Source organism: Giraffa tippelskirchi, chromosome 13, assembly GCF_054371585.1.
Source record: "Giraffa tippelskirchi isolate mGirTip1 chromosome 13, T2T-mGirTip1v1.2.pri, whole genome shotgun sequence".
NCBI classification, from domain to species: domain Eukaryota; kingdom Metazoa; phylum Chordata; class Mammalia; order Artiodactyla; family Giraffidae; genus Giraffa; species Giraffa tippelskirchi.
Window position 1 is genome coordinate 6,796,409 of NC_137287.1, and position 27,871 is coordinate 6,824,279.

General features: G+C 46.0%; 1 protein-coding gene and 2 long non-coding RNA genes across 6 annotated transcripts; 1 reads left to right on the forward strand and 2 right to left on the reverse strand.

Annotated features, from left to right (window-relative positions):
• Nucleotides 1-394: 394 nt before the first annotated feature.
• On the reverse strand, nt 395-9,337 carry LOC145532014 (uncharacterized). Of its 2 annotated transcripts, none has more exons than XR_014072913.1 (4): nt 9,285-9,337; nt 8,745-9,200; nt 7,437-7,715; nt 395-1,206 (listed from the first exon to the last, which is right to left on the reverse strand). It is a non-coding gene; the product is annotated as an uncharacterized LOC145532014 (long non-coding RNA). The 2 variants fall into 2 exon arrangements; XR_014072912.1 differs by having other exon boundaries at nt 8,741-9,200.
• On the forward strand, nt 9,134-27,871 carry LOC145532015 (uncharacterized). 2 transcript variants are annotated; one of them, XR_014072915.1, is made up of 4 exons: nt 9,134-9,264; nt 14,911-15,005; nt 19,331-20,974; nt 27,153-27,871. It is a non-coding gene; the product is annotated as an uncharacterized LOC145532015 (long non-coding RNA). The 2 variants fall into 2 exon arrangements; XR_014072914.1 differs by lacking the exon at nt 19,331-20,974.
• IFT22 (intraflagellar transport 22) lies at nt 13,545-18,223 on the reverse strand. Of its 2 annotated transcripts, XM_081556225.1 has the most exons (5): nt 18,137-18,223; nt 16,045-16,121; nt 15,829-15,918; nt 14,787-14,989; nt 13,545-14,013 (listed from the first exon to the last, which is right to left on the reverse strand). In XM_081556225.1, the coding sequence occupies exons 1-5, from the start codon at nt 18,173-18,175 to the stop codon at nt 13,865-13,867; spliced, it is 558 nt and encodes a 185-aa protein (XP_081412351.1). In that variant the 5' UTR covers nt 18,176-18,223; the 3' UTR covers nt 13,545-13,864. The 2 variants fall into 2 exon arrangements, with proteins under 2 accessions (XP_081412351.1, XP_081412352.1); XM_081556226.1 differs by lacking the exon at nt 15,829-15,918.

The following is a 27,871-nucleotide window of genomic DNA, read 5'->3' on the forward strand; positions in this document are numbered from 1 at the left end:
GACGAGCTCTTATCATCCCCATCACCAACATTTCTAACTTACTAGATTTTAAAGACATTTAGAAGAGTACGCCATGGCTATATAAATCCATGGAATATATACAGTCTGTCCCTGTTTTCGGAGAAGGCAATGGCACCCCACTCCAGTACTCTTGCCTGGGAAACCCCATGGACGGAGTAGCCTGGTAGGCTACAGCCCATGGGGTCACGAAGAGTCAGACACGACTGAGCGACTTCACTTTCACTTTTCACTTTCATGCACTGGAGAAGGAAATGGCAACCCATTCCAATATTCTTGCCTGGAGAATCCCAGGGACGAAGGAGCCTGGTGGGCTGCCGTCTATGGGGTCGCACAGTCGGACACGACTAAAGCGACTTAGCAGCAGCAGTCCCTGTTTTGTTTTTTTTTCTTTGTAGGGGAGATAGAGATTTTGCAGTTAACAAAAGACAAGAGATGTTCCTGCATTTTGTGCTTGGGATCCAGAACTCTGCTGTATAGCAAAGGATGATGCACTTGTGGCAGGCAGCACAGGTGGGACTTTCAGTACAGTTGTTAACATCTGTTCTCCTGTTATCTCCTTGATGGTAACTCTGGTTGCTGGCAACTACAGGAACACCCAGTGTCGGATGAATACCTGCTACGTGCCAGATGTTAACTGAGGCACTGTGAATATAGAGATGCTTCAGACATAGGTCTTGCTCTCAAAGAGCTCCAGGTTCATGTTGGGGGTGGACCCTGAGCCAGCCATCCTTAACTGGGACACTGGCCAGTTCTCCGACATACTAATTTCTTGCTTGTTCCCTGCCTCCCCTGATCAAGGTCACTCCCAAGGTCAGTGCAATGCATGACAGCCAGCAATGTCTCCCAGGCAGAGTCAAGGGCCTCTGCCACCTTATGGACATCAGGGCTAATCAGGCTTTCAGGGCAGGGGTGGGGGAAGAGGTGGCCATAAAGATGAGATCACCTTCCTCCTGTGTGACCCGGAAGAGAATGGCCGACAACCATCCCCAAGAAGGCAGGTCATGTCTTCAGGCAAGAAAAAGTGCGTCTCCATGCGCGACGGCCCTGAACCACAAATCCATCTGTCTGCGTCCACAGCTGTATGCAGTCACCGATCCCCACGTCATCCTGAGTCCCTCGGTGCTCAGAGGTGCTGTGAGTCTAAGGGACACGGGTTGGTTCTTCCTCAAAGAACTTTACATCTGTCTGAGGAGGAAAATGCATGAGAAGGTCAGGAAGGACCAGAGCATTGCCCGGTGCAAGAGGGGGCTCAGGGGCAGTGGACCCAGTGAACAGAGTGCAGGCTGGGAGCCCAACTGCAGGCCTGCAGGGTCCCAGGAAGCCTTCATGGAAGAGGTGGGCTTTGGGCCGGGTTTGGCAGGTGGAAAGCACTCCTGGGGGAGCTTCTCGTGAGCCAGGACCGTGGTGCTCCAAACATGGTTCCTTTATTGCCCTCTTGGGAAATAGAGGATCCAACCAGTGATTCCTCTTCTGGCTCCTGTAATCCCAACAGCCAGAGGCTCAAGGGTTTGTGCAGGCACAGAGTTACAGAGCTTTGTTTGCCTGAACGGGGGTGCCTGTGACACTCTCATTTCCAATGGCGTCAACACAGTGTGAGGCCAGGGCCAAAGGCGCGCTGTCAGCACCTATGCCCAGCCATTCTGCCAGAGCAACACAGCGGGGGTCATGCTGGGGGGACGGCCACTCCTCAGAGGCCAGGATCTGGAGCCTTTATGCGGAAAGGCAGCACTCTGGGACACCACAGACTCTAAGCCTGGCACAACGCACATGGCCAAACACTTGCATCCGATTCTGGCAGAAGATCAAAGAATTCATACAGCAGAGGAAATCTTTGAACATTCTGAATACGGGGAAATTTCCATTCATCTCATAATTCATGCTAGAGAGATTCCCCATGAATGGCGTCAATGTAGGAAAATCCTCCGAGCAAGGCAGCAGCTATGAGAGAACTCGTGGAGGAGGGCCGGGGGCCCGGGAAGCAGAGAGAGCGTTACAAAGAGCTCAGCCTGGAGCCCAAAACACCCAAAACCCTGCACCTTCATTAGTGCAGTGGTGCTTTAAGAAAGCATAACTTGGCTGAGCCATTCTGGAGCTAAGTCTTTCACAGGTGATGAATCGGGGGATGAGCATTTCAGGAGAAACCAGCCCTCATGCATCACCCGAGGGTTTGGGCTGGAGAGAGGGCAGAGGCTTATCATGAATGGGGAGGACTCTTGGGAATCCTCTGGCCTCAGGAAACTGGGAGGCCATGCGGGGCCCCTGGGAGGCCAGTCAGAGGGACCTCAGAGCACGAGTCGTATAAAATGGTCATGGGTGAGAAAAAACACGGTGAAAGGGCAAATTTAGATAACGATTTTGTTGGAACTTGCACTTTTAGCACGTGTAATGGAACGACAGGCTTGGGCTGGAAGGAACGCAAACACCCCGTGGGAGAGTCCGCTTCGGTGACAGGGTTATGCACCTGTGGCACCTGGGGTCCACTTGCCCTTGTGGGGACCTGGTGCCTTGCAGGAGACAAGCACAGGGGCTCCCAAGCTCTCAGCAGTATACTGTGCGACAGGGCCTCCATGCCCATGTTTCTTCACAGTCCCGCCTCCTTCCTCTCCCGGCAGGCAGCTAAGTCCTGTCCTGTGTCTGCCATGTGCCCACCTGACTCTGGTGTTGCCCAGGGGACAGGAGGCCACCTGCCCACGAAGAGGCTGGTGACCACCATTACCTTTGACATCTCACGAATATGCCCCAGGGATGCTGCTGTGACTGGATCATTCATCCATCTATTCAACAAATATCTTTCGAGCATCTCAACTCTGTAGCTGGCACATTGTTTGTGCTGGGATCAAGGGCAAGGGAGAAGGAAGTGTCAGTCACAAGGGGCTCGGGCTACCCAGGGAAAGAGGGGAGTTAGGAAAACAGGAGCACCTTTGAGACCGAAGGTTGTCTGCGTCCCAGGTTTCAGAGGGGGGCTTTGGAGAGAGCGCTGAGGAGGGAGGGACGGAGGGAGGAAGAACTCTGATCCAATGCCTCCCACACGACAGGCTAGCATGTGCTTTGTCTGAGCCCCCTGCCTGTGTGGCACCCGTGGTCTCTACTTTGTAAAGAAGATAAGGTGCACAGCTAGCAAGCGGCACAGCCGGTCTAGGTCTGTCTCACTCCTGCTGCCACTGTCTTTCCATCAGCACTGGGAGAGAAAGGGTCCTTTAGCACCACTGAGTGTTCCTTGGGTAATGTTTTCAGAGGCTTTGGGGACAGTGAGAGGCCCCTGGTGAAACAGGAAGAAAGGGGACGGAAGCGGGGAAGGGCATTGGCTTTTGTAGACTCTAGTGGGCAGGGAAAGACATTGATTCATTCACTCCTTTGTCCATCCATTAGGAAAATCTTCACCGAGCCCCATGGAGGGCCAGGTGCTGTGCTTCGGTGCTGGGGACGCAAGTGAGCAAGATGGACACGCTCCTGTCCTCATGGGACTTCTGTCCTAGAAGGAGGCAGGCGATCCAACAGGCTACGTGTTTTGAAAGGGGGAGCATAGAGGAGAATCCTGACCCTGACTCGCATCACTGAGGCTGACTTCTGGGAAGGGGCGACATGTCAGGGAAGACCTGAAAGATAAGCATCAACCTGTTGTGTGCTGGGGAGCGCCTTCCAGAGAACCACGACGGCAGGTCTGTGGGTGAGGAGCAGAGCGGGAAGGAGCGCGTGTTGCATGTGTGAGGAGAACAGTGCCTGACGTGGAGGGAGGGAGGCGAGGAGGGCGGGGAGGAGGGGCCAGGTCATCCGGGGCTCCTAGAAGGAGCTAAGACTGGACCCTGCGAACAATAGGAAGCCGCGGAGAATGTTAATCTTGGACAGGCCCTGGGCAGTCTTAGTCCATTCCTTCCCTGAAAACCCGGAGAGGGCTGTCCAAGGATTCGTCACACCAGGGCAGAAAGAGTCGGTGTGTGAGTTCTATCCTTTTTTCTCACTAACTAAGGAGGTTTTCCAAGAGGCGCAGCTAGCAGAGTGAGCGATAAAGCTCGGACTAAGTGCCGGTGCCTTGATCCCAAGGAGAAAACCTTTGGTGCGTGAAGGGCAGACCCGAAGATCCCCACAGGATCTTCCGGGCAGACGTGCGTGGGTGGGCACTCCCCTCTGGTGGCCGAAGCGGGTACTGCACCCGTGTTCCCATACAGGCCCGGCTTTAGGTTCTCCCTGGGGAGGCCGCGGCGGCTGTACCGAGCAGTGGACTCCGGGAGGTTTCCCACCTGAAACTCTTTTGTTTGTTTGTTTTTGTGTTGTTTTTTAAATGAGAAACCCGAACGGTGGAGAAAATGTATATATATACATATATCAGTTCAGTTCAGTTCAGTTCAGTTGCTCAGTCGTGTCCGACTCTTTGCGACCCCATGAATTGCAGCACGCCAGGCCTCCCTGTCCATCACCAACTCCCGGAGTCTACCCAAACCCATGTTCATCGAGTCGGTGATGCCATCCAACCATCTCATCCTCTGTTGTCCCCTTCTCCTCCCGCCCCCAATCCTACCCAGCATTAGGGTCTTTTCCAATGAGTCAACCCTTCCCATGAGGTGGCCAAAGTATTGGAGTTTCAGCTTCAACATCAGACCTTCCAATGAACACCCAAGATTGATCTCTTTTAGGATGGATTGATTGGATCTCCTTGCAGTCCAAGGGACTCTCAAGAGTCTTCTCCAACACCACAGTTCAAAAGCATCAATTCTGCGGCGCTCAGCTTTCTTCACCGTCCAACTCTCACATCCATACATGACCACTGGAAAAACCATAGCCTTGACTAGACGGACTTTTGTTGGCAAAGTAATGTCTCTGCTTTTAAATATGCTATCTAGGTTGGCCATAACCTTCCTTCCAAGGAGTAAGTGTCTTTTAATTTCATGGATGCAGTCACCATCAGCAGTGATTCTGGAGCCCAAAAAAGTAAAGTCTGACACTGTTTCCACTGTTTCCCCATCTATTTCCCATGGAGTGATGGGACCAGATGCCATGATCTTAGTTTTCTGAACGTTGAGCTTTAAGCCAACTTTTTCACTCTCCTCCTTCACCTTCATCAAGAGGCTCTTTAGTTCTTCTTCACTTTCTGCCATAAGGGGGTGTCATCCGCATATCTGAGGTTATTGATATTTCTCCCGGCAATCTTGATTCCAGCTTGTGTTTCTTCCAGCCCAGCGTTTCTCATGATGTACTCTGCATATAAGTTAAATAAGCAGGGTGACAATATACAGCCTTGACGTACTCCTTTTCCTATTTGGAACCAGTCTGTTGTTCCATGTCCAGTTCTAAGTGTTGCTTCCTGACCTGCATACAGGTTTCTCAAGAGACAGGTCAGATGGTCTGGTATTCCCATCTCTTTCAGAATTTTCCACAGTTTATTGTGATCCACACAGTCAAAGGCTTTGGCATAGTCAATAAAGCAGAAATAGATGTTTTTCTGGAACTCTCTTGCTTTTTCGATGATCTAGCGGATATTGGCAATTTGATCTCTGGTTCCTCTGCCTTTTCTAAAACCAGCTTGAACATCTGGAAGTTCACGGTTCACGTATTGCTGAAGCCTGGCTTGGAGAATTTTGAGCATTACTTTACTAGCATGTGAGATGAGTGCAATTGTGTGGTAGTTTGAGCATTCTTTGGCATTGCCTTTCTTTGGGATTGGAACGAAAACTGACCTTTTCCAGTCCTGTGGCCACTGCTGAGTTTTCCAAATTTGCTGGCATATCGAGTGCAGCACTTTCACAGCATCACCTTTGAGGATTTGAAATAGCTCAACTGGAATTCCATCACCTCCACTAGCTTTGTTCGTAGTGATGCTTCCTAAGGCCCACTTGACTTCCGATTCCAGGATGTCTGGCTCTAGGTGAGTGATCACACCATCGTGATTATCTGGGTCATGAAGATCTTTTTTGTACAGTTCTTCTGTGTATTCTTGCCACCTCTTCTTAATATCTTCTGCTTCTGTTAGGTCCATACCATTTCTGTCCTTTATTGAGCCTATCTTTGCATGAAATGTTCCTTTGGTATCTCTGATTTTCTTGAAGAGATCTCTAGTCTTTCCCAATCTGTTGTTTTCCTCTATTTCTTTGCACTGATCGCTGAGGAAGGCTTTCTTATCTCTCCTTGCTATTCTTTGGAACTCTGCATTCAGATGGGAATATCTTTCCTTTTCTCCTTTGCTTTTCGGTTCTCTTCTCTTCCCAGCTATCTGTAAGGCCTCCTCAGACAGCCATTTTGCTTTTTTGCATTTCTTTTCCATGGGGATTTTCTTGATCCCTGTCTCCTGTACAATGTCACGAACCTCTGTCCATAGTTCATAAGGCACTCTGTCTATCAGGTCTAGTCCCTTAAATCTATTTGTCACTTCCACTGTATACTCATAAGGGATTTGATCTAGGTCATACCTGAATGGTCTAGTGGTTTTCCCTACTTTCTTCAATTTAAGTCTGAATTTGTTAATAAGCAGTTCATGATCTGAGCCACAGTCTGCTCCTGGTCTTGTTTTTGCTGACTGTATAGAGCTTCTCCATCTTTGGCTGCAAAGAATATAATCAATCTGATTTCGGTGTTGACCATCTGGTGATGTCCATGTGTAGAGTCTTCTCTTGTGTTGTTGGAATAGGGTGTTTGCTATTACCAGTGCGTTCTCATGGCAAAACTCTATTAGCCTTTGCCCTGCTTCATTCTGTACTCCAAGGCCCAACTTGCCTGTTACGCCAGGTTACTTATATATATATAAGTATATATATATATACTTAGAAAGAAAATGCTAGAAAGACACTCAGCGTTACCAGTGATTCTGGAATACGTGACTAAAATTTTTTCAATGTGTTTATATGTATTTGAAAACTTGGACGTGTATTACTTTTGTTGATAAGAGGAAAAAAAAGTATTTTGTTATTTGTTTTTAAAAAGAGCAGAAGTGACAGAAAAGTGCCCCAAGAGGGGGGCTGAAGTGGAGGCCAGGTGGCCGGTGTGAGAGCTGAGTGGCCTGGTGATGAGCCACTGCCCTGGCAGCCCTGTGTCTTTCCGCAGCTGCAAAGTGCCAGTGTGGCTGCTCACAGAGCCACACGGGGACCAGGCTGCCTGGGGGCTGCCCTCCCGGCCATTTCTGTCTAGCTGAGCCCTTCAGCTCACACAGACCTGGGCTTGGGGTCCCTGCCCCTCTGTCTTTGTCTCATGTGCTCGCCCTTCTCCCATCAGGGTAGCACCCTCCCAGTCTGGCGTCACAATGGCTCCGACCGCCAAGTTCTGGGTGACCCAGAAGCATATTCCACACGCTCACCCTAGATGATTCGCTGTGTGGGTTCTGACTCAGGATGAGGGCTGAGTCTGTTCAGAAACTATAGAGCCACGCCTGTTCCATCCACCGGGTCTCTGCTTGGGTGCCTTTTCCCCGCCGGGGGCAAAGAGCTCACCTGGCTGGCAGTTCTGGTCATTCTGGTCACCTTCCTGATTCGTCCTCTCTCCCGCTCGAAACTCTTCTCTGGGGCAGGCCAGCTGCTCAACCTCCCCTCTGGGAGGTTCGCCAGACGCTGGTCTATGGGACTGGATCTGGGCGGGGGCCAAGGACACAGCCCCTGCCATTGCTGGGATCATTCTTGACTGGAAAAGTCCCCAAGGAGGCTTAACTTGTGCCGTGGGAGGGTTACGTTTCAGATAAACTCTTCATGAGCTTCTTTAATTTTAGAAATGTTCTGAAATACACAAGTTTTTTGAAAAAAAAATCAAAGCCCTTTGATTATGAAAATTTTCAATCCCACTAGAAAGAATACAATAACACAACAAACTCTCATGTTCCCATCACCGGACCTCCATAGCTATTCATTTCCTGCCATTCGTGTTTCCAGCTCGCCCCACCATACTTGTGTGTGTGTGTGTGTAGTATTTTTTTTCCTTTCAATATTTATTTGGCTGTGCTGGGTCTTAGCTGCAGCACGTGGGATCTTTGATCTTGATTGCAGCATGAGAGATTTGTTTTAGTTGCGGCATTCGAACTTAGGGATCTACTTCCCTGACCAGGGATCGAACTTGGGCCCCTGGCATTGGGATCCTGGTTTTAGCCACTGGACCACTGGGGAAGTTACCATGCCAAACTCCTTTCATCTACTCTCCCCTACCCCACTACATTGGATGTATTTCAAGCAAATCTCAGGCATCATTTCACCCATAAGATCTGCAGTATGTGTCTTTAAAATGCTTTTTCTTTGTAAAGCATAAACCCCAACAGCATTATCACAACTAAAAATTTTAAACAGTAATTCCTTAATATCATCCATGTTCACATTTCCTTGATTTAAAAAAAAAAAATCCGCAATTGGTTGTTAGAATCATGATCCAAATAAGGTCTACAGGTTGCATTTAGTTTACAGTCTCTTCAGGTTCACTTCTCTCTTAAAATTTTTTTTTCCCTTTTTTTCTTGTAATTTAAATATTTCAGCAATTTGTCCTTAGTACGAAGTGACAACAAACGCTCGAGCGCCAACTCTGTGCCAGGCACTGTGCTATGTGCTGAAAATAAAGGCGTGAGCAGATCTGGGGCAAATCACTTGACACTCTCTGGACTTGGGTACCCCCTTTTCTAACAGTAAAGAGGATTGGACTAGATGCTCTCTAAAGGCTCCAATCTGATCCACTCTGATCCCCCCTCTCATCACTATGATCCACTGTGTGAGTCTACGCAAATTTCAGCCAAACTTATTCCCAGGGGGCGGCCGCCCACCTGCCTGGGTGATCAGAGACCAAGGTGACGGCTGGACGACGTCGCCCGGACGCCGCAAAATCGTTCTGCCCGCGGTGGCCGGCGGTATAACGGCAACCCCTCTGACCTCGAGCACCCAACTACACTTCCCACGGTCCTCTGCGGCCAGCCGGTTACTACGGAGACAGGCTGGGCTCGTCGGTTCCGCAACCATCGGGGGCCCGGGCCTGCGGGTGATCGTGCGCAGGTAAGCCTCCATTCCCTTCCAAACGGGCTGGTCACGCGCCCTCGCCCCTTGATTCTGGTGCCCGAGGAGGCCAAGCCATTTGGCTGGGAGGCTGTCGGGAGGTTGAACTACATTTCCCAGGAGTCTCCAGGCACACCCCGCTTCCGGTCGCGGGCCGCCGTAAAGATAACAAGGAGTTGTCAAGGAGACCGGTCCGGCGGGTATTTGGGCTCCTGAAGTCCGTGGACAGAGGAGCTGGAGACAGACAAGGACAAAAGAAAGGAGGAGGATGTGAAAACTGGTTATAAAGCAACATAAGGTACACTCCCTCCTGTTTACCTTTTTAGTGTCCACGGATGCTCATGGTCAACGCGAGCGTCGCACAGCCCTCTGGGAAATGTAGGCGCTGCTGCCCTAAGGACTATGGGAAATGTAGTCATTGATTAACAGCCACAACCTGGAGCATCTGCAGTTGAGGATATGGGATTGAATCCTCCCTGCTTCTCCCGTTTCCACTCAAACACAATATTTGTCTGCCTAATACTTACAGAATCTTTCCCTTTCTCTTCGTGCCAACCCTCAGTGCTGTATTTTAGACACACCCTTAAATTTATTCTCCGCGCGGCCACCAAAGTAATTGTCCCTGCCCTGCTTAGGGCTCTTACACAGCTAATAGAATCAAGTCCATGTTAACCGGCTGGCATGATATATTTGACCTCTCACCTACTGTCTCCTACAAGTCTCCTCATAGATAAGAACTGTTCTCTTTAGATTGTTCATCTCATTTGTGTTGATATCTTAAAGCCATTGCCATTTTTTTTTTTTTAATGCAGAGCACAACTTCTTGCTTTCAACAGTTGCCCTCCCAAAGAGGGTGATAAATTCCAAGAGTAGCTGGATTTGCAAAATATTCTTGAAAAAAGTACTTGAGTAGGTTTCTATCAGTAGAAACCAAGTTCCTCATACTTTGATAAAATTAGAATTTTATTTTTCCAAACAAAATATTTTATTACATGATCTGATTAACTCACACCTAGATGTTTTTCCAAGTCTTGTAAAGTCACCCAAAAGACTTATTAAAAAAAAAAAGAAAGAAAACATGATGGTTCTTACATAAATTACTTATTACAAAGCTCTGGTAAGACTCTAAATATAAAATAGAAGAGTTTTTTTTCCCCCTACAACACTTTGAAAGTCTTAGGTTCTATATTTATGCTTGATCCAAAGAGCTGTAATGTGGACTAAATCTGCCTGAGGCTTTAGAGAAATGAGGCATACTTTTAAAGGCTATCAGAAAGCCTAGATAGGAATGAACTCTGTAGTGTAAAATGACAGATGAGGTGTTGCTCACATCAAAGCACCAAGAACTTGCCTTTTGAAGTGGGAATACTTGGCAGACACAATATTTCCATTAGCTTTTAACTTTGGTAGGAAGAATGGCTCAGATCATAAACATAGAGAACTATTTACCTGATAAAGCAATTTAGAAGTCACAGTCAAAAATATGTAATCTCTTCTTAACATTCAAAAGCAGAGAGTTACCTCCTTCCTCATTTATTTAATTTATTTGGTTTTGGTTTTTAAAACATAGACTCCTTCATTTCTTGCCTGAGGAAAGAGTACATTTGTTGAAAAAGCATCAGCCAAGGCCAGGATGATGCTGGGAAAGATTGAAGGCAGAAGGAGAACGGGGTGACAGAGGATGAGACAGTTGGATGGCATCACTGTCTCAATGGACATAAGTTTGAGCAAACTCTGAGAGATAGTGAAGGACAGGCAAGCCTGGCATGCTGCAGATCATCGGGTCACTAACAGTTGGACATGACTTAGCGACTAAACAACAACAAGGCTAAGATGTTCATGTACTTCTCAGGAATCACCTGGGGAAGGCTGAAGTCAAGATCTAAAAGAACCATAAATCAGAATGATTTTAAGTGGTGCAAATGCAGTTGATTACCTTTTCCATGGATATCGGAGCACTGCTCTCTTATTAACTTTTAAATGTTCTCAGTTGCCAGCAAAATTCTACCTGTTGTTATAGCAATTTAGCCTACACTATGGATATAAGGGTCTTCTGGTGTTCCAGAAAACATATAATGATCTTCAGGAACATTCCTGAACAATTTCAAGATATGGACATTCAAGTTACAATGTGAGTTGTAGTTTTCTTTACCCGAGAAAGCTTCAGGATGCTACTTGGTCATTTGATTGGGTTCAAGAAATATGATGCTAGATCTATGTGCCACATACTTGCAAACCATTTTCTGGGTGGCTTAGCTTCAAAAGTGGTTGTTTGCCCTGCTATTGTTGCTGTAGTTGTTGTTGCTTTACTAAGTTCAGTCTCAAAGGGTGGCTCTCTTGGCCAGGTCCACTTGTGGAACTCATCTGCCCAGTTACACGGGACAGTGGAAACCGTTGGGGCATGAGGTCCAGTTCTGAGTCACTTGCTGAGTCACTTTGACCTAGTCATTTGTCACTCCCCCCAAACCTACTCCTTTTCTTCCATAATGCCTCCTTGTTAATCGCTCAGTCAAGTCCAACTCTGTGTGACCCCATGGACTGTAGTCTGCCAGGCTCCTCTGTCCATGGGATTTTTCCAGATAAGAATACTGGAGTGGGTTGCCATGCACGTCTCCAGGGGATCTTGCGGACCTAGGGACCGAACCCGGGTCTCCCGCATTGTAGGCGATTCTTTACTATCTGAGCCACCAGGGAAGCTCCCATAATGCCTCAGTGAACAGCGTATGTGGTAGGCTGAGTAATGGCCCCCAAAATATCCGATGTGACTCCCTGTAATGCACATATCCTGTAAATGATACTTTACTTGGAAAAAGCATCTTTGTAGATGTGACTAAATTAAGGATCTTTGGGTGGGGAGATTATTCTGGATTTTGTGGGTGGGCCCTAAATGCAATTGTAAGTGTCCTAATACGAGTGTGGTAGAGGGAGATCTGAGTCAGGTACACAGGGGATTAGGCAATGTGAAGAAGGAGCAGAGAGAGATTTGAAGATGCTGGCTTTAAAGACTGGAGTGACGCAGCTACAAACCAAGGAATGACGGCAGCCACCTCTACACTCGTCTGCCTTCCCATCCAGCCCTCATGCTGTGGTCAGAGGGGCTTTTCTACCATGGAGATCCTACATCGATCTGCAGTGATCATCCTTCAGTGGTGCCTCAAAGCCTGACTCCTTGGTCGGGTCAGAGAATCCCTTCACCATCTGACCCCTTGTCTGCTCACCCACACACGCACACCCAGACACCTCCACACACTCCACCTGACTCACACACTCCCTTCTCCACCCATTGAGTGATGCTCCCACATGTCTAGGCTGTTTCATGCATCTGTGGCTCCTCACATCTGTGATACAGAGAAAGGAATCTTTTTTTTAACAGTATTTATTTATTTTTGGCCATGTCAGGTCTTAGTTGCGGGATCTTTCATTGATGCATGTGAGGCTGAGTGGAGGCACCTGGGGCTTAGTTCCCTGACCAGGGATCGAACCCGCATCCCCTGCACTGGGAGGTGAATTGTTAACCACTGGACCTTCAGGGAAGTTCCAATCAATTAGTATTATTGCAGCTGTTATGTAAAGAAGATTTACTACAGTTTGAATTAGTGTAATCCCCTGTTTGTGTTCCTTGCAAAAGTTCCAACTGAGAGCAGGCCAGGAAGAAGAAATTCAAGCTAGGCTTAAAATGTGCTCACGGATGATCCAGGCAGTTTACTAAAAGTTTTGATGTTGTTGTTTAGTCGCTAAGTTGTGTCTGACTCTTTTGTGACCCCATGGACTGTAGCCCACCAGGCTCCTCTGTCCATGGGATTTCCCAGGCAAAAATACTGAAGTGAGTTGCCATTTCCTTCTCCAGGGGATCCTCCCAATCCAGGGATCGAACCTACATCTCCTGCATTGGTAGGCGGATTTTTTACCACTGAGCCACTAGGGAAGCCCTGATTTACCGGAACTGTCATTATCTGCCAATACCAGTCTCTCAACCAGACTGCCCACACGGCTACATTTTATCCCTCTTCATTGGAAGAGTGAAACGCAGCCAAGCACATTTATTCATCTCTTTTAAGTGTCTCTACTTTTTTTCCACTTTGAGTTGAAACGACATACATTTCACTTTTGATCTACTTAATATATTTTTAGGTTGGCTATATTAAAAAATTCAGGAAGTAAAAATTATGAAAGAACAGTAATTCCCAAGATCACTAAAACACACTCAACTGGTACAATAAGCTGTAAACTCGCCATATTTGGTTATTCTGAGCATTAACTCTTTTAACCATTTTTATAGATTAGGTGTTATGACAGCATAAAATAGTTTTCCCCTGTATTACACAAAGTAATATTTAAGAAGTAAATTCCCCTAAGGAAATAAAAAACTTTTTAGAGACTGTATATGTATTCTGCCATCCAATGTGATATGGTGTTCAGATGGCAAGAACATCGAAGTAAAAATACAATTTTGGAGAGGTTAAATGCTAGTATTTTTCTAAAATGTCATAGGCAAATTGTGCAGATTAAGGAATGAAAATCATATTTAAACCAATCCACGTGAATTAAACTGTGGTCATACCACGGGGCTATGACAAGTACAATTCCACAACTTTAATGACGTGACATATGGAAGGAGGCAAAAAAAAAAGAAAGAAAGAAACCACCTTGGTTTTTCAGCTCTTTGGAGAGATCTGGGGCAAAGGAATCAGAATTCAACAACAGGATTTTCTCAGCTGAACTAAGGATGGAGAACAGATGTACGGAGTCAACTCCCAGGCTGACTGGTCTTTGGGGCAAATAAGGAAAATGCCTTTTACAGCCAAAGGGCGATGAGAACCTTCTTAGGTGGGGGGACTTCAGGCTCTGCACTGACATTAACTTCATTTGGGATGTGGAAAAATCCAGATGAAGGCCGGTCAGGTAATAATGGACATCTCTTCCCGGTCTCTGCTCTCGGACACCGAGTTGATTATGCTTCTTAAATACTTTATGAATTCCATCCTGATCTCTTCTGGGTCGTCCTCAAGATTCGAGTGCACCAGCTTCAGCTTGTTCAAGGGTGGTGCTTAAAAAGGAAAATAATGTAATTAGGCATGAACTTTTAAAAAATGAATTAATTTATTTAGGTGTACCAGCTCTTAGTTGCAGCATGGGGGATCTTTGATCTTCCTTGTGGCATGTGGGATCTATAGTTCCCTGACCAGGCATCAAACCTGGGCCCTCTGCATTGGGAGCACAGAGTCTTAGCCAGCGGACCACCAGGGAAGTCCCTAGGCCATGAGCTTTAAGTGAGAGGCTCCAAAGGACCTCAGTCTTCCAGAAGCCCATTTATTTAACTTTCCCAAGTCCAAAAATAAAGTGGCGCCTCCATGACACAATTTCACAGAGAAAGGTTTCACCACCCCCGGCAATAGGCTCGCAGCTCTGCAAGCCACTTTCAGGCCCTCTTGGTTCTTATACCAGAGAGGAAGGCATTTCTGAATTTTCTGAGTTGTTTTCTATGATTACTTTGACACCTCTGTAATGGTCTGTCGCATACAGATTGAAGCTTAAAGGCAAGTCAGGAAAGAGTGTCCCTAATAGTATGAATGAGGGGTTAAAACCAGGGCTTTTTTTCCCCTCTTAGTGTCTGTCTGCTTTTACAGTGTCTGCATCCTGGCCTGGGTGGTATAGCAGATCTACTAACCCAGCAATTCTGATTTACGTGGTGAAGAAAACAAATGGCTAGGACATAGCAGGTGCTCACAAACTGCACAGAGCTGTTGGCTTCTAAGGCACAGAGCAACATACAGATGCCCAGAGCATTTCAGACAAAAGCCTGAACTCCTAGCTCCTTACCCAAAGCTGGGTTTTCTTTGTCACTTCCGGAGCCTGGTTTGTGGTGTGCAATTAACAGACACTGAGTATTCTGTAAGAACTGCTGCTGGACGAAGCAGGAATACCACATCTCAATTTCCTTCAGGTGACTTGGGATGTCGGCGTTGAAGACGATCACCACCCCGTGAGAGTCCTTCATCAGGGCTGGCCAGCAAGACTCGAACCTGCATGGCGTGAAGGGTAGGTGGCTCTGGTTTCTGCGTCTTGTTTTTAATTTCTTATTGGAGTCTAGTTAATTTACACTGTTGTGTTAGTTTCTGCTGTACAGCGAAATGAATCAGTAATACATATGTCCACTTTTTTTTAGATTCTTTTCCCATATAGGTCATTACAGAATATTGAGTTCCCTGTGCTAATACAGTAGGTCCTTATTAGTTGATCTATTTTATATATGCATGTTAAGTTGCTTCAGTCGTGTCCAACTCTTTGCGACCCTATGGACTATAACCTGCCAGGTTTCTCTGTCCATGGGATTCTCCGGGCAAGAATAGTGGAGTGGATTGCTGTGCTCTCCTCCAGGGGATCTTCACGACTCAGGGATGGAACCCAAGTCTCTTATGTCTCCTGCATTGGCAGGAGGGTTCTTTACTACTAGTGCCACCTGGGAAGCCCCATTTTAATGTGTGTATGCCAATCCCCATCTCTCAACTTATCTACCCCTCTTTCCCCACCTGGTAACCATAAGTTTGTTTTTTTACATATGTGATTCTATTTTGTAAATAAGTTCATTTGTACTTTTTTTGTTTAAGATTTCACATATAAACGACAGTTCGAGTTTCTAATCATGGACTTTGAAAATAATGTCTAAGCACTAATCATGGATAGAGGACCTCTCACTGTATCATAACCTAGTCACTGACATTTCAAGAGCAATGCATGTCACCAGTCCTTGATCAAGCCCCAAACACATGCTAGGAAGGGCGCTAGGCCTGAGTCCAAGGTGCCTGGTGGGCAGCTGATTTTTGAATCATTTGATGGAGCCAGTGCTCTAAAGGAAACGTACTTTGGATCACCGCCACAATCCCAGAGCTCAAATTCACACCCCGTGCCTTTGTTGTTGCTGGTAACATGTGGGTTCTCGAATTCCAGGATCCTAAAGATAAAATAAGAGCAGCACCTATCCTTAGAAACACTGTGCTTTGGGGATGCCACTGGCACCGAAGTCAGGAGGCGGGTGAGGAGCAGGGACTCTGTGGGACGCAGGTTTGTCAGGGCTCACCTCACTCCTTGGGTTGGGTTGTATTCAGTGATGTCAGAAGATTCTGTCAGAAAGTTGGCCAAAACGGTTTTTCCACTCTGTGAAAACAAAGACAGTAAAATCTCTTGGACAGTAAAAGAAGAGCAGAAAATTCAACCATAAGCAAGGCCTCCAAGAGCCAGCTTGGACCCAGGTGGGATGGAGTAGAGGCCACGGCCACCCTGAGATCACCCAGGGCAAGGGGTTCTCTCTGGTTGGGTGGGCACGGCCCACTCTGGGTCGTGGGGAGCACAGACTTCAGTGCTGGCTCCGCTGCTGGCTGACTTGACTCGCTTCCAAGCAGGGGGAATAGCTAGTTTAAAGGCACCAGGATAGGAATGGATGTGACACGTTTAAGGAATAGAAAGGCTGGTAAATTTGAAGAACAGCAAGGGAGAGGGAGATACATAAATGCAGAAATATATTTTGTTGTTGAAGCGAGATGATGGGTACTAGGACTTGTTGTTCTTTCTCCTCTTGTATATGTTTGGGAATTTCCTTTAAAAAACATAAATCTATGTTTGTTTTGCTTTTCATAATTCTGAGCATATTGTTGTGACTTGCATATTTAATAGTTGATGTCTTGGAGAGTTCTCTGTGTCAGTTTATTTGCCTTATTTTGTTTCACTCTTGCAGTATCTTCCAAAGTAAGAATGTACCTCAGTTTATTTAGACATTCTCCGATTGATGGGCACTGGGGTGTTTCCATCTGTTCAGTATTGTATAGACTCATGGGGAATGTGGATGGATCTTTAGCTTCAGAGTTTGAGAAATGTAACTACTACACTATAAGCTATGCACATTTTAAACCTTAATAATTTGATCTCAGAAAAAAAGGTGTTATCAATTTATAGTCCCATCTACAGAATCCTAGAATACTCCTTTCCCTCAAAGCACCCTAAGACTGCATGTTGCGTGCCTGCGTGCTCAGTCGCTTCAGTTATGTCCGACTCCCTGCAACCCCATGGACTGGAACCCACCAGGCTCCTCTGTCCATGGTGATTCTCCCAGCAAGAATCCTGGAATGGGTTGTCAAGCCCTCCTCCAGGGGATCTTCCTGACCCAGGGATTGGACCTGCATTAGCAGGCAGATTCTTTACCACTAGCACCACCTGGGAAGCCTGATGGGCAAACAAGTGTCATCTTTTTGTTTTGTGTTCCTGTGACTCTGAAGTCTTTTCATACTTCTCAGTCAGTTGTACTTCTTATACACAGAATTTGCTAGATTATATATTGAGTTGCTTCTTACTCTCTTTACTGATTCTTAAACTTTCCTGTATGTTCTGGCTATGAATCCTTTTTTTGTCAAGCATTTTGCTAATATGTTCCTCTGGCTTTAACTTTGCTGTCATTTCTTCTACAGTTTCTTCATGTTTGTGTTGTGTTTAAGATGACCTTCCCTGACTCCAGATTAAAAACATGTCTTTCCATATATTCATCTACTACCATGGTTCCCAGCGAGTGGCCCCTTGACAACCAGCATCCACAAAATGCAAATTCTCAGGTCCTTTCCAGACCTACTGAATCAAAACTCTGGGATAGGTCCAGCAAGTTGTTCTTGTAACAGGCCTACCAGGCAATTCTGATGGGGTGCTGAAGTTGGAGAGTTATTTATTTACAACTTCCACAGTTGTTTTACACATTTAGCTTTTCAGTCCATCTTAATTTTATTCTTGTATACGATGTGACCTACACAAATAGATGTAATCCCTCGCCATCACCACCCACGTTAAAGGCTAATTGTTCCAAGACCAGGTAATAGTTCAGTCCTTCCTCCTGGTTTACTTGCTCTGCTGACGTATTTCATTAGGAAAGCCACAGGCGCAAAGGAAAGTCGTGAGATCTAGGCTCTGATCACAAACGCCACTCACTACCATGGGCCTTTGAGCCTCAGTCCAACAGGGTCAAGGTCTGGGAACGCCGAGTTCCTGGTGAAGCCAGCGGCACACACCAGGGTGGGCGCGGTGGGAATGGGCTCCCAGCTCCTGGGGCGCTTCGGGTGCCAGGCACAAACCCGGGGGCGACCCCGCGCCCTCCCAGGCCCTGCTTGCCGCCCCGCCAGTCCCAGCCTCACCTCGCAGGGCCCCACAAAGAGGATCTTGGCCTTCAGCATCTCTCTCCCGGGCCCACTCAGGCGCCGCTCGAGCCCGCGCCTTAGTCTGGGAGGAACGGAAGTCACCGCGCGGGTTGGCTACCTTCGTTACCATGGAGACGGGAGCGGCCGCGGGGGCCGACGGGAGTGGGCGGATTCTTGCCGGGGGCCGGGCTCCCAGAGGGCTCTGGGGGTGTCTGCCGCCGATGCGGGGCGTGGGCTTTGGGTTGGAGGTGGGCAGCAAGGCAAGAAGGTAGGAGAGAAGCAGAAAACCCGGATGCAGATTCGCTTCTGAGTGGGGAAGGCCGTAGAGCTTGCGAGTCTGACCTCTTTTTGTGGGGAAGAGGTCGACTGCAGGTCCCCGATCTCCTTTATTCCTCCCTGTAACCCCCAGAGCTCAAACGGGTCAAGTAGCTGGTGAGGTGGGGTTGGAACCAGGTATCTGACGCCTGTATCGCTCTGGCATGATACTGTCCATATTGAGAACGGATTTATCATATCCCTAGCCCAGTCTAGGAAAGGTCAGGGAAAAACGAATCTCTGTAGGGGTCCACCACTCACTGTCATTTGGATGACCTGGGAGAAACCAAAAGGCCCTGGCCTGACTTACTGATAGTGCAGGGGTCTGAAGGCATTGCTGCTACATTCAGTTTATTTTTGGTGAGGTTTATTTTAGGTCAGTTTATTTTTGTCTGTGCTGGGTCTTTGTTGCTGGGCGGTCTTTCCTTTCCTTGCTGTGAGCAGGGGCTACTTACTCTTCCTTACAGTGGGATGGCTTCTCATTGGGGTGACTTCTGTTATCATGAAACATAGGCTCTAGGGTCTCCGCTTCAGTAGTTTCAGCTCCAAGACTCTAGAGCACAGGCTCAATAGTTGTGGAGCTCAGGGCCTAGTTGCTTGGCTGCATGTGGGATCTTCTCAGTTCAGGGATTGAACCCACGTCACCTGCATTGGCAGGTGAAGTCTTTACCACTTAGCTACTAGGGAAGCCCCTTAGGTCAGTTTTAAATGACAGAGACCTCCAGAATTTTGAGTGAGGCCATGAAATTGTGTCTATATGTGGAGAGCGCCAATACAAAATATGCTAGTCCCCCAAAAGTGCTGTTAATAGTATGACAACAACAACAATAAAACCAAAATTAACCCAATACCAAACTGCTTTCTTTTGCAATACAGGGTGAACTGTAAAGAAGAGTCTACCTTAATTTTAAGATGTGGTACACGTCTTCCTTGGTGGTCCAGTGGCTAAGACTCCGTGCTCTCAAGGCAGGGCCCTGGGTTCCATCCCTGGTCCAAGAGTTGGATCCCACATGCTGCAACTAAAGATCAGCTAAAGATTCCACATGCCACCTGGAGGATCGAAGATCCCAAGTGCTACAACTGGAAAGAAAAGGAAAAAAAAAAACAAAACTCAAAAAGACGTCATTCAATAAATATCTTTTGAATGCCTGCTGTCTTCTTCTAGATACTGGGGATGTGCCGGTACCTCTTGAAGCTTTGATTCCAGTGGAATAGATGGGTACTAAGTAAAACAAAACTGTCTACTCTCAAGTAGAGACAATTTTAGATATTGACAAGTGCTATGAATAAAAATAAATCACTAAAGAGTTAAACTTTCCAATTGTGGCTCAGTGATAAAGAATCTTCCTGCCAAGCAGGAGATGCAGGAGACATGGGTTCGATCCCTGGGTCGGGAAGATCTCCTGGAGGAGGAAATGGGAACCCACTCCAGTGTTCTTACCTGGGAAATCCCGTGGACAGAGAAGCCTGGCAGGCTACAGTCCATGGGGTCGCAAACAGTCAGACACAGTGTAGCAACTCAACAACAACAACAAAGGAGTTACAGGATGTGAAGGAGCCAGTTTTGGATGGAGTAGTCAAGGCAAGACCTTGGTGCAGAGGTGACATTAGAGCAGAAAACTGGGTGAAGAGATGTCTCAGATGAAGCATATGAAAGATCTAGGGTAAGAACACTCCAACAGAAGAGCAAGGGCAAAGCCACCGAGGTGGAAATACACTTGGCATGTTCCAAAAATAGCCGGGAACCCGGCCGGGACCCGGTGCAGGAAGAAGTAAGGGGAGAGTAGTAGGAGATGCTTTTGGAGAGACCGTGTCATACTTTGGGAATTCAATCTAAGGGTGATTGGAAGCCTGCGCCAGGGTTGCATTTGGCTCCGTGTCATAGAAACTTCACCACAGCGACTTAAGCAAATAAGGGATTTATTATTTTCTCACATAACCAAGAGTCCAAGGATGGGCATACAGGGGCTGAGCAGCTGCCTTCTCCTTACTTTTCTGACATCTTTGTTGTGGCTGCTCTCCTACTGTGAATTTGCTTCCTAGGCAGGAACAAAGGAGAAGAGCAAAGGTCGGAAGATACAGAGTGGGACTTCCCTGTGTAGCGCAGTGGACAGGAATCCGCCAGCAGTGCGGGGGACACGGACTCACTCTGGTCCAGGAGAATCCCACATACCTTGGAGCAACTAGGCCCTTGAGCCCCAACTACTGAGCCCATGCTCTGGAGCCTGTGTTCTGCAGCTACTGAGCCCCTATGCCACAACTGCTGAAGCCCATGTGCCCTGGAGTCAGCAAGTTGCAACTACTGAGCCTGCATGCTGCAACTACTGAAACCCACGCACCTAGAGCCTGTGCTCCACAACAAGAGAAGCCACCACAATGAGAAGCCCGAGCAGCGCAACTAGAGAATAGACCCTACTCTCTGCAACTAGAGAAAGCCCACAGACATGGAGTGATCCATTTTGTCAGATGCTGCCGAGAGATCTAGGGAAGTCAAGGAAGGTGAAGAATTGACCATTAGAGGTAGTGACAGTCATGGATCACTTTTTAAAGCTACTTTTCACTTAATATCTTTGAACATGTGAACACAGGCACACATATAGTTTTATAAAAATGGCTAAATGTGATCATGTGTTTCCTTTCATTTGGGGTAATTTCTTTTTTCTTTTTCTTTTTTTTTTTTTAATAAATTTATTTATTTTAGTTGGGGGCTAATTACTTTACAATATTGTACTGGTTTTTGCCATACATTGACATGAATCAGCCATTCTTTTTTCTTTTTCTTTGTTTGGCTCCCTTGGGCTTCCCTTCTGGCTCAGATGGTAAAGAATCTGCCTGCAAGGCAGGAGACCTGGGTTTGATCCCTGGGTCAGGAAGATCCCCTAGAGAAGGAAATGGAAACCCACTCCAGTATTCTTACCTGGGAAATCCCATGGACAGGGGAGCCTGGCGGGCTGTAGTCCATGGAGTCAAAAAGAGTTGGACACAACTGAGCAACGAATACTTTGGCTCCCTTACCTCACCTTTGACCTCTCCTTTTCCCTCCTTACCTCTTGAAGTTTTCATTCTAGTGAAGAGATAGACAAAGAGTAAACTCCCAATGGAGAGGCTGTGATTACACCCTGGGGTGTATCCTTCACTGTTTTTCTCCATACATCTCATACATCCCCATTCTACAAGACTCTTAAGTACATAGAGATCCGTAACAGGTTGCTAAAAGGTGACTCCAATTTTGGCTGAGGCTTTAAAGTCTGAAACAGGTGTTGAGTGTCTCCCAGAGTCTAGTCCATTCTGTAGAACTTAGCACGTCATCTGGAAGTTATCAAAGTGTCATAAGGTTGCAGAGGGAGAGAGGGAGAATTTCTTTGGAGAGCGTGCTGTTTGGTCATCTCGCGTCAAGTGAGAGATGGGGCTTCAGACAACTTGTTCCGTGGCATTTGGACAGCCCTTGTTTTCTTTCCTTTTAAAATTTATTTATTTATTTATTTTTGGGAACACTGGGTCTTTGTTGCTGTGTGCGGACTTTCTCCAGTTGCAATGAGCAACTCTACTGTCTAGATGCCATGCGAGGGCTTCTCATTGCGGTGGCTTCTCTTGTTGTGGGACATGGGCTCTGGGCTCTTGGGTGTCAGTAGTTGTGGCACATGGGCTTAGTTGCCCCGAGGCATGTGGAATCTTCTGGGCCAGGGATTGAACCCCTGTTCCCTGCATTGGCAGGCAGACTCTCAACCACTGGACCACCCGACAAGTACAGCCCTCATTTGCAAAATGCATCTTTGGAGATGACGTGCTTGAATTCTTAGTCTGGGGTTCTGGAGGAGGAGGAGGGATTCTCAGTTGATGAAAAAATGAAGTGGAAATAATCTGGATGGAAGGACTTAGTATTCTGGGTGTGAATTAATTTGACTAAAATATCAAAATCCTATTCTAGTGGCAACAAGACAGTATGAAGGTTGACAGTCTAGAGATGGTATGGCAGCTGAAAAATGGCCTCATGGACCAGGATCTTTATACCTTTATGTCTCTGCTTTCCTAAGGTTTAGTCTTTGTCCTCATGCTTGTTACCTCATAGTCACAAGGTGGCTGCTGTGCCTCCAGGCATTATGCTCGCAATTAAAGAAAGAAGAGGGAAGAACAAATGGCAGTTAGGAAGGTATTCAGGTAGCAAGATGATGGTGGTTTTCTGGTTGAGTCTGCACTTTTTTAAAAAGTTAATATTATTTGATTATAATTTAACTATAATAGATTGTAAGTCTTTGAGTTTTGGAAAATGCATAGACTCATATACGTTTAGCATCCTACCACCTCACTCAAGATACAGAGCATTTCCATTCCTCCGAAAGTCCCCTCATGTTTCTCTGAAGTTAACTCTTTCCTACCCCTCGTCCCTGGAAAACTGTTATACTTTTTGTCACTATAAATTAGTTTGCCTGTTCTAGAATTTTATACAAACAAAATCACACAATATTTACTCTTTTGTGTCTGGTTTCTTTCACTTAGGATAATATTTTTGACATTTATCCATATTGTGGGTATGACTAGTTCATTCCTTTTTATTGCTGAGTTGTATTTCATGTATAATTATACCAGGACTTGTGTATCCGTTCACCTGTTGATGGTGAATGTGGGTCAGGCTGTTTCTAGTTTGAGCCTATTATAAACATAACTGCTAGGAATAAAACTTTCTGTGGACACATGTTTACATATATGTTGGATGAATACTTAGGAGTGGGACTGCTGTGTAATATGGATATATATTTGTATTTATATGTCTGTTGCTGCTGCTGCTAAGTCGCTTCAGTCGTGTCCGACTCTGTGCGACCCCATAGATGGCAGCCCACCAGGCTCCCCCGTCCCTGGGATTTTCCAGGCAAGAACACTGGAGTGGGTTGCCATTTCCTTCTCCAATGCATGAAAGTGAAAAGTGAAAGTGAAGTCGCTCAGTCGTGTCCGACTCTTAGTGACCCCATGGACCGCAGCCTACCAGGCTCCTCCGTCCATGGGATTTTCCAGGCAAAAGTACTGGAGTGGGTTGCCAGTGCCTTCTCCGTTATATGTCTGTATCTATGTCTATATCGGTATCTGTGTCTACATCTCGCACATACATAGTCTCTCTTGGTTCCTGGTTTCCTGTTTTTCTCTTTTTTAACTTTTTCTTTTATATTGAAGTATAGCCAATTAACAGTGTTGTGACAATTTCAGATGTACAGCATAGGGACTCAGCCATATGTATCTATGTATCCATTTGCCCCCAAACTCCCCTCCCACCCAGGCTGTCACATAACATTGCTGATTTCCTGTTTTATTCAGTTGGTAATGATAATCTGTTATCATTATTGTTTAATTTTGATGTTCCAGTTGTCCTTCATTTGGTCACTGGGGGCCCCATGAAACTGGTGGCCTTGTGCCTACCTCTCTCCTTCTCTGAGCTCGGCTTTAGGTTTTTAGCACCATGACATGTTCCCTAGTGCTTGTTTTGCTAATAGTACTTCATAACCATCAAATATTACACACATTCTTTTGTGTGTATTAAAAAAATTAAAAGTCCATGGAACCTCAACGAAGTTGTTTCTTTTTGCACCTGAAAAATTGAGGGGAATTTCACACCGCCCTCCTGTCTTTTTGGGACATGACTTAGATCTCTGGGTGAGGCTTTGGGAGAACCAATGCCTAGCACTTGGGTAGGCGCTGGGTTCCAGGGATGCATCTGTACAGTCCCTCCCCACCCAGGGAGCTCCAGTCTAGGTACGGAGACCATCCTGTCTAGTGCTTTTTATCTTGTGCTTTATCAAATATAATCATCTCATTTTAATTCACAACTGGAGCCATTATTAAAAGACAAGTGATGAGTCCATACCCTAAACTGATGTCAGGGAGGAGGCAGGAACCACGAGGCTTTACAGCAGTTCTCCTTTCCGTGTGAAGAGACGCTGTATCTCCTCTATGCGCAGAAATGGCCTTGCCTCTCAGTCTGCACCAGCTGCGTCGGGTCCTGAGCCAGGGCTTCCTCAGCCTCCGTGTTCCCTGGGCCTCTCTGGGAGGTGCTCCATCCCTTTACAACCCGTGACTTCTATGAAGAGTCTTCTTCACATATGGGTCCGCTGGACCCAGTTCAAACCCTGGTACCCAGTGGGTACTCAATAAATTTCAGCTCTGTCTCCCTCTCTCCTGGCACATGCTTGCAGACACACATACAAATACACATTCATTTACTCTATAAATATGTAAGTTAATGAAAGTTCCCTTATACTTGCCTTGGGGGCTTTAGTTTCTGTTTCCAGGTGAGAGAAATAAAAAATGTGAACTGCTTTACATTTCTTGGGTATAAGTACTATATAAATTTGGGATTATTATTATTATGGTAGATTATTGAAATACTTTGCTTTATGACTTTCATTTTAATTAGGGGAGGTTGACTTCAGACGGCTTAATATCTGGTCTTTGGTCCTGAAGGGAGCAATATGATATTGGCAGGGGCCAGGCCTGGATGACCTAAGAGTAATTTTTCTCCTGATTCTGTGACTTGATCAGTAAAACCTCTCAGTTGAAAAAACTTAAAGAAGTACACTTGACATACTTCAAATCCTTTCTATAAATTGTTGAAAAGATTTAATATAACTGCCAGTCATAAAATCTTTAATTTGAGTTGACCTTCCATGGTCCCAATTCTTACACATGCAGTTTTTATTACTAAAGAGTAAGTGATGGATTTCCTGTTATTTGAGGGAATAAAAATGCCCTTCAATCACCTCCTCCTACAACACAGAGATCTGAACATGTTCGGCTCAACTCTAAAAGATAGGAATGATCACAAAATGGATTGTAATCTGGAAGTATTTTGTCTTCTATGAATGCAGGCATCCCTTATTTTTATTATTGTCTTTTAAAAAGCTCTAGCCAAGGATAGGGTTCAGCAAGTTTGGTTTAGGGCAAGATCAATAAAATAAAATTATTTTTCATCAATCCCCATTAGAAAGCCTGAGCTATGCTTTCAATATAAAAAAGTATTTCCCAGCGGGTTGAAGATAAAAGTTTTGGCAAAAACAATGAAAAAGGGATGTGGCTTAACTAGGACCTTTTGTCTTTGTTTGGCAGTGTCCTGCATGCAGGCTTTGGGGAGGCAGTTGTGTGGTGGAAAGAGTGCTGATTTTGAAGTAGGGTGGAATTTTGAAATTAGCTGACCAATCTTAAGAAGATTACTTATACTCTTGGGCTTAGTGGGAGCCAACATTCAAGATGGCCCCATGACTTTCGCTTCTTGGTTTTCATACTCTTGTGTAGTTCCTCTGGCCCTGAAGAGGGCTGACCTATGTAACCAACAGGATAGTGAGGGATATGTGACTTTCTGAAACTGGGTCATAAAAAGAGACATCATAACTTCTGCCCTCCACTCTCATTGATTGGTCATTCTGGGGCAGGTCAGCTGCCGTGTCTTAAGGACACAAGCCACTGTGTGCAGAGCCTCATGGGGTAAGAAACTGAAGCCTCCTGTCTACCGACTGGCATCAACCTGCCGGCCACTGTGAGTGACCTCCCATCCTGAGTGGGTCCCCCAGCTCTGATCAAGACTTCAGATGACTTGCAACCCAGCCAACATCTTGCCTACAACCTCCTGAGAGATTCTGAACCAGAACCACCAAGCTAAGCTACTCACAAATTCCCAACCCGCAGAAACTGAGATAGCAAGTGTTTATTGTTGTTTTAAGGTGCTAAAGTTTTGGGGTAATTTGTCTTGTAGCAATAGATAACACAGAACCTTAGTGTCTCACCCAGTGAAAGGATTCTAGACCAATCCTCTAGGATTGTTGAAAGTGAAAGTCGCTCAGTCGTGTTTGACTCTTTGCAACCCCATGGATTATACAGTCCATGGAATTCTCCAGGCCAGAATACTGGAGTGGGTAGCCTTTCCCTTCTCCAAAGGATCTTCCCAACCCAGGATTGAAGCCAGGTCTCCCGCATCGCAGGTGGATTCTTTTCCAGCTAAGCCACAAGGGAAGCCCAAGAATACTGGAGTGGGTAGCCTATCCCTTCTCCAGCAGATCTTTCCAACCCAGGAATCAAACCAGGGTCTCCTGTGTTGCAGGCGGATTCTTTACCAACTGAACTATCAGGGAAGCCCTGATAGGGTTTTTAGGAGGATTCAATGAGATGAGCCATACAAGCAATCCAGTCCAGTTCCTGGTACGATAGATAGTTGATATCGGACAATTACCACCACTTGTAATACTTTCAAATGTTTATAACACGTGTGATGCTTTTTTAAAAAATATTATTTCTTTGACTGTGCTGCGTCTTAGTTGGGGCCCATGAGATATTTTACTTTTGGCATGTGGGCTCTAGTTCCCTGACTAGGGGGCGAACCCGGGCCCCCAGCTTTGGGAGCACCAGAATCTTAGCCACTGAACCACCAAGAAAATCTCTTGTGATGCTTTTGATGCACTCTTTCCACCCCCATTGATCACAAGAGTTTTCCCACTACACTGATTGTATCTTTTAAACATTGATCTTCCTTTGCTGAACGCCCCCTCACCCCCTGTCTTTTGGAGGAAAGAGCATTTATATGTTTAGCCTATTGCAAATAAGTTAATGCCTTGACCAACACATGATATACTCCTGTTGAAATTTCTTCTTAGAGAGTTACTTCACTCTTGCTGAACTTAGCTAATTTCCTGCTTTTTTGACTTTGTTCCAAATTCTGTAGGTTTGCTGAAAATGAAGGCTACTGTTCATTCTAAACGCTGGAGGGTGGAGGTGGATGAAGAAGAGAAAGCTCAGGAGACTTTGAGTTAAATGGGATACTCTGCCACCTGCTCGCCAACTTTCTTCCAAAAAAACTCAAGGCTAACTTTTGTTTTATTTGTGCTTATTTGTGTGTTTAAACAGGTAACAAATTCACATAGTTAAAAATAAGAATGTTAGAAAAAGAAAATTCCTGAGGAAGTCTCTCCCCCACCTGTTCTCATCCACCCAACTCTGTGCCTCCTCCCCCAGATATAGAACCACTTTTCTTGATTTTTCATGCATCATATAAGCAAATATTATCAATAGCATATGACCTTATTTCTCCCTTTGTTGCAAAAAGGCATTAACCTCTATATATCCTCCGCTATGCCTTCCTCGTCTTTGCTTAGCTGAATAGCCTGGAGATCTTTCCATATCAGTGTAGTGAGAGCTTTCATCTCCTTTTCATGGGTTCATAGTATTCCGCCATGTGGCTGTACCTTACTTTAATTAACCAGATCCGTTTTGATGTATGCCTGGTGGTTTCCAGCATGTTGTTGCAAACCGAGCAGCAATGAATAACACTGTGTACATCTCATTTCCGAAACATGCTCTAGGATAAATTCCCAGAAGTGTGATTACTGCTCAAAGGGTATAATGCAGTTTGGAATTGAATAAATAGAGCTAATTTGACCTTTA

Bases quoted from the DNA above. Each gene is read 5' to 3' on its own strand.
- IFT22 (XM_081556225.1), bottom strand. From the start codon at position 18,175: ATGCTGAAGGCCAAGATCCTCTTTGTGGGGCCCTGCGAG. The intron at 16,122-18,136 runs GTGAGGCTGGGA...TTGTTTTCACAG, and splicing joins TCTTTGTGGGGCCCTGCGAG to AGTGGAAAAACCGTTTTGGC. The intron at 14,014-14,786 runs GTAAGGAGCTAG...TTCCTTTTTAAG, and splicing joins CAAAGAAAACCCAGCTTTGG to CACCACCCTTGAACAAGCTG.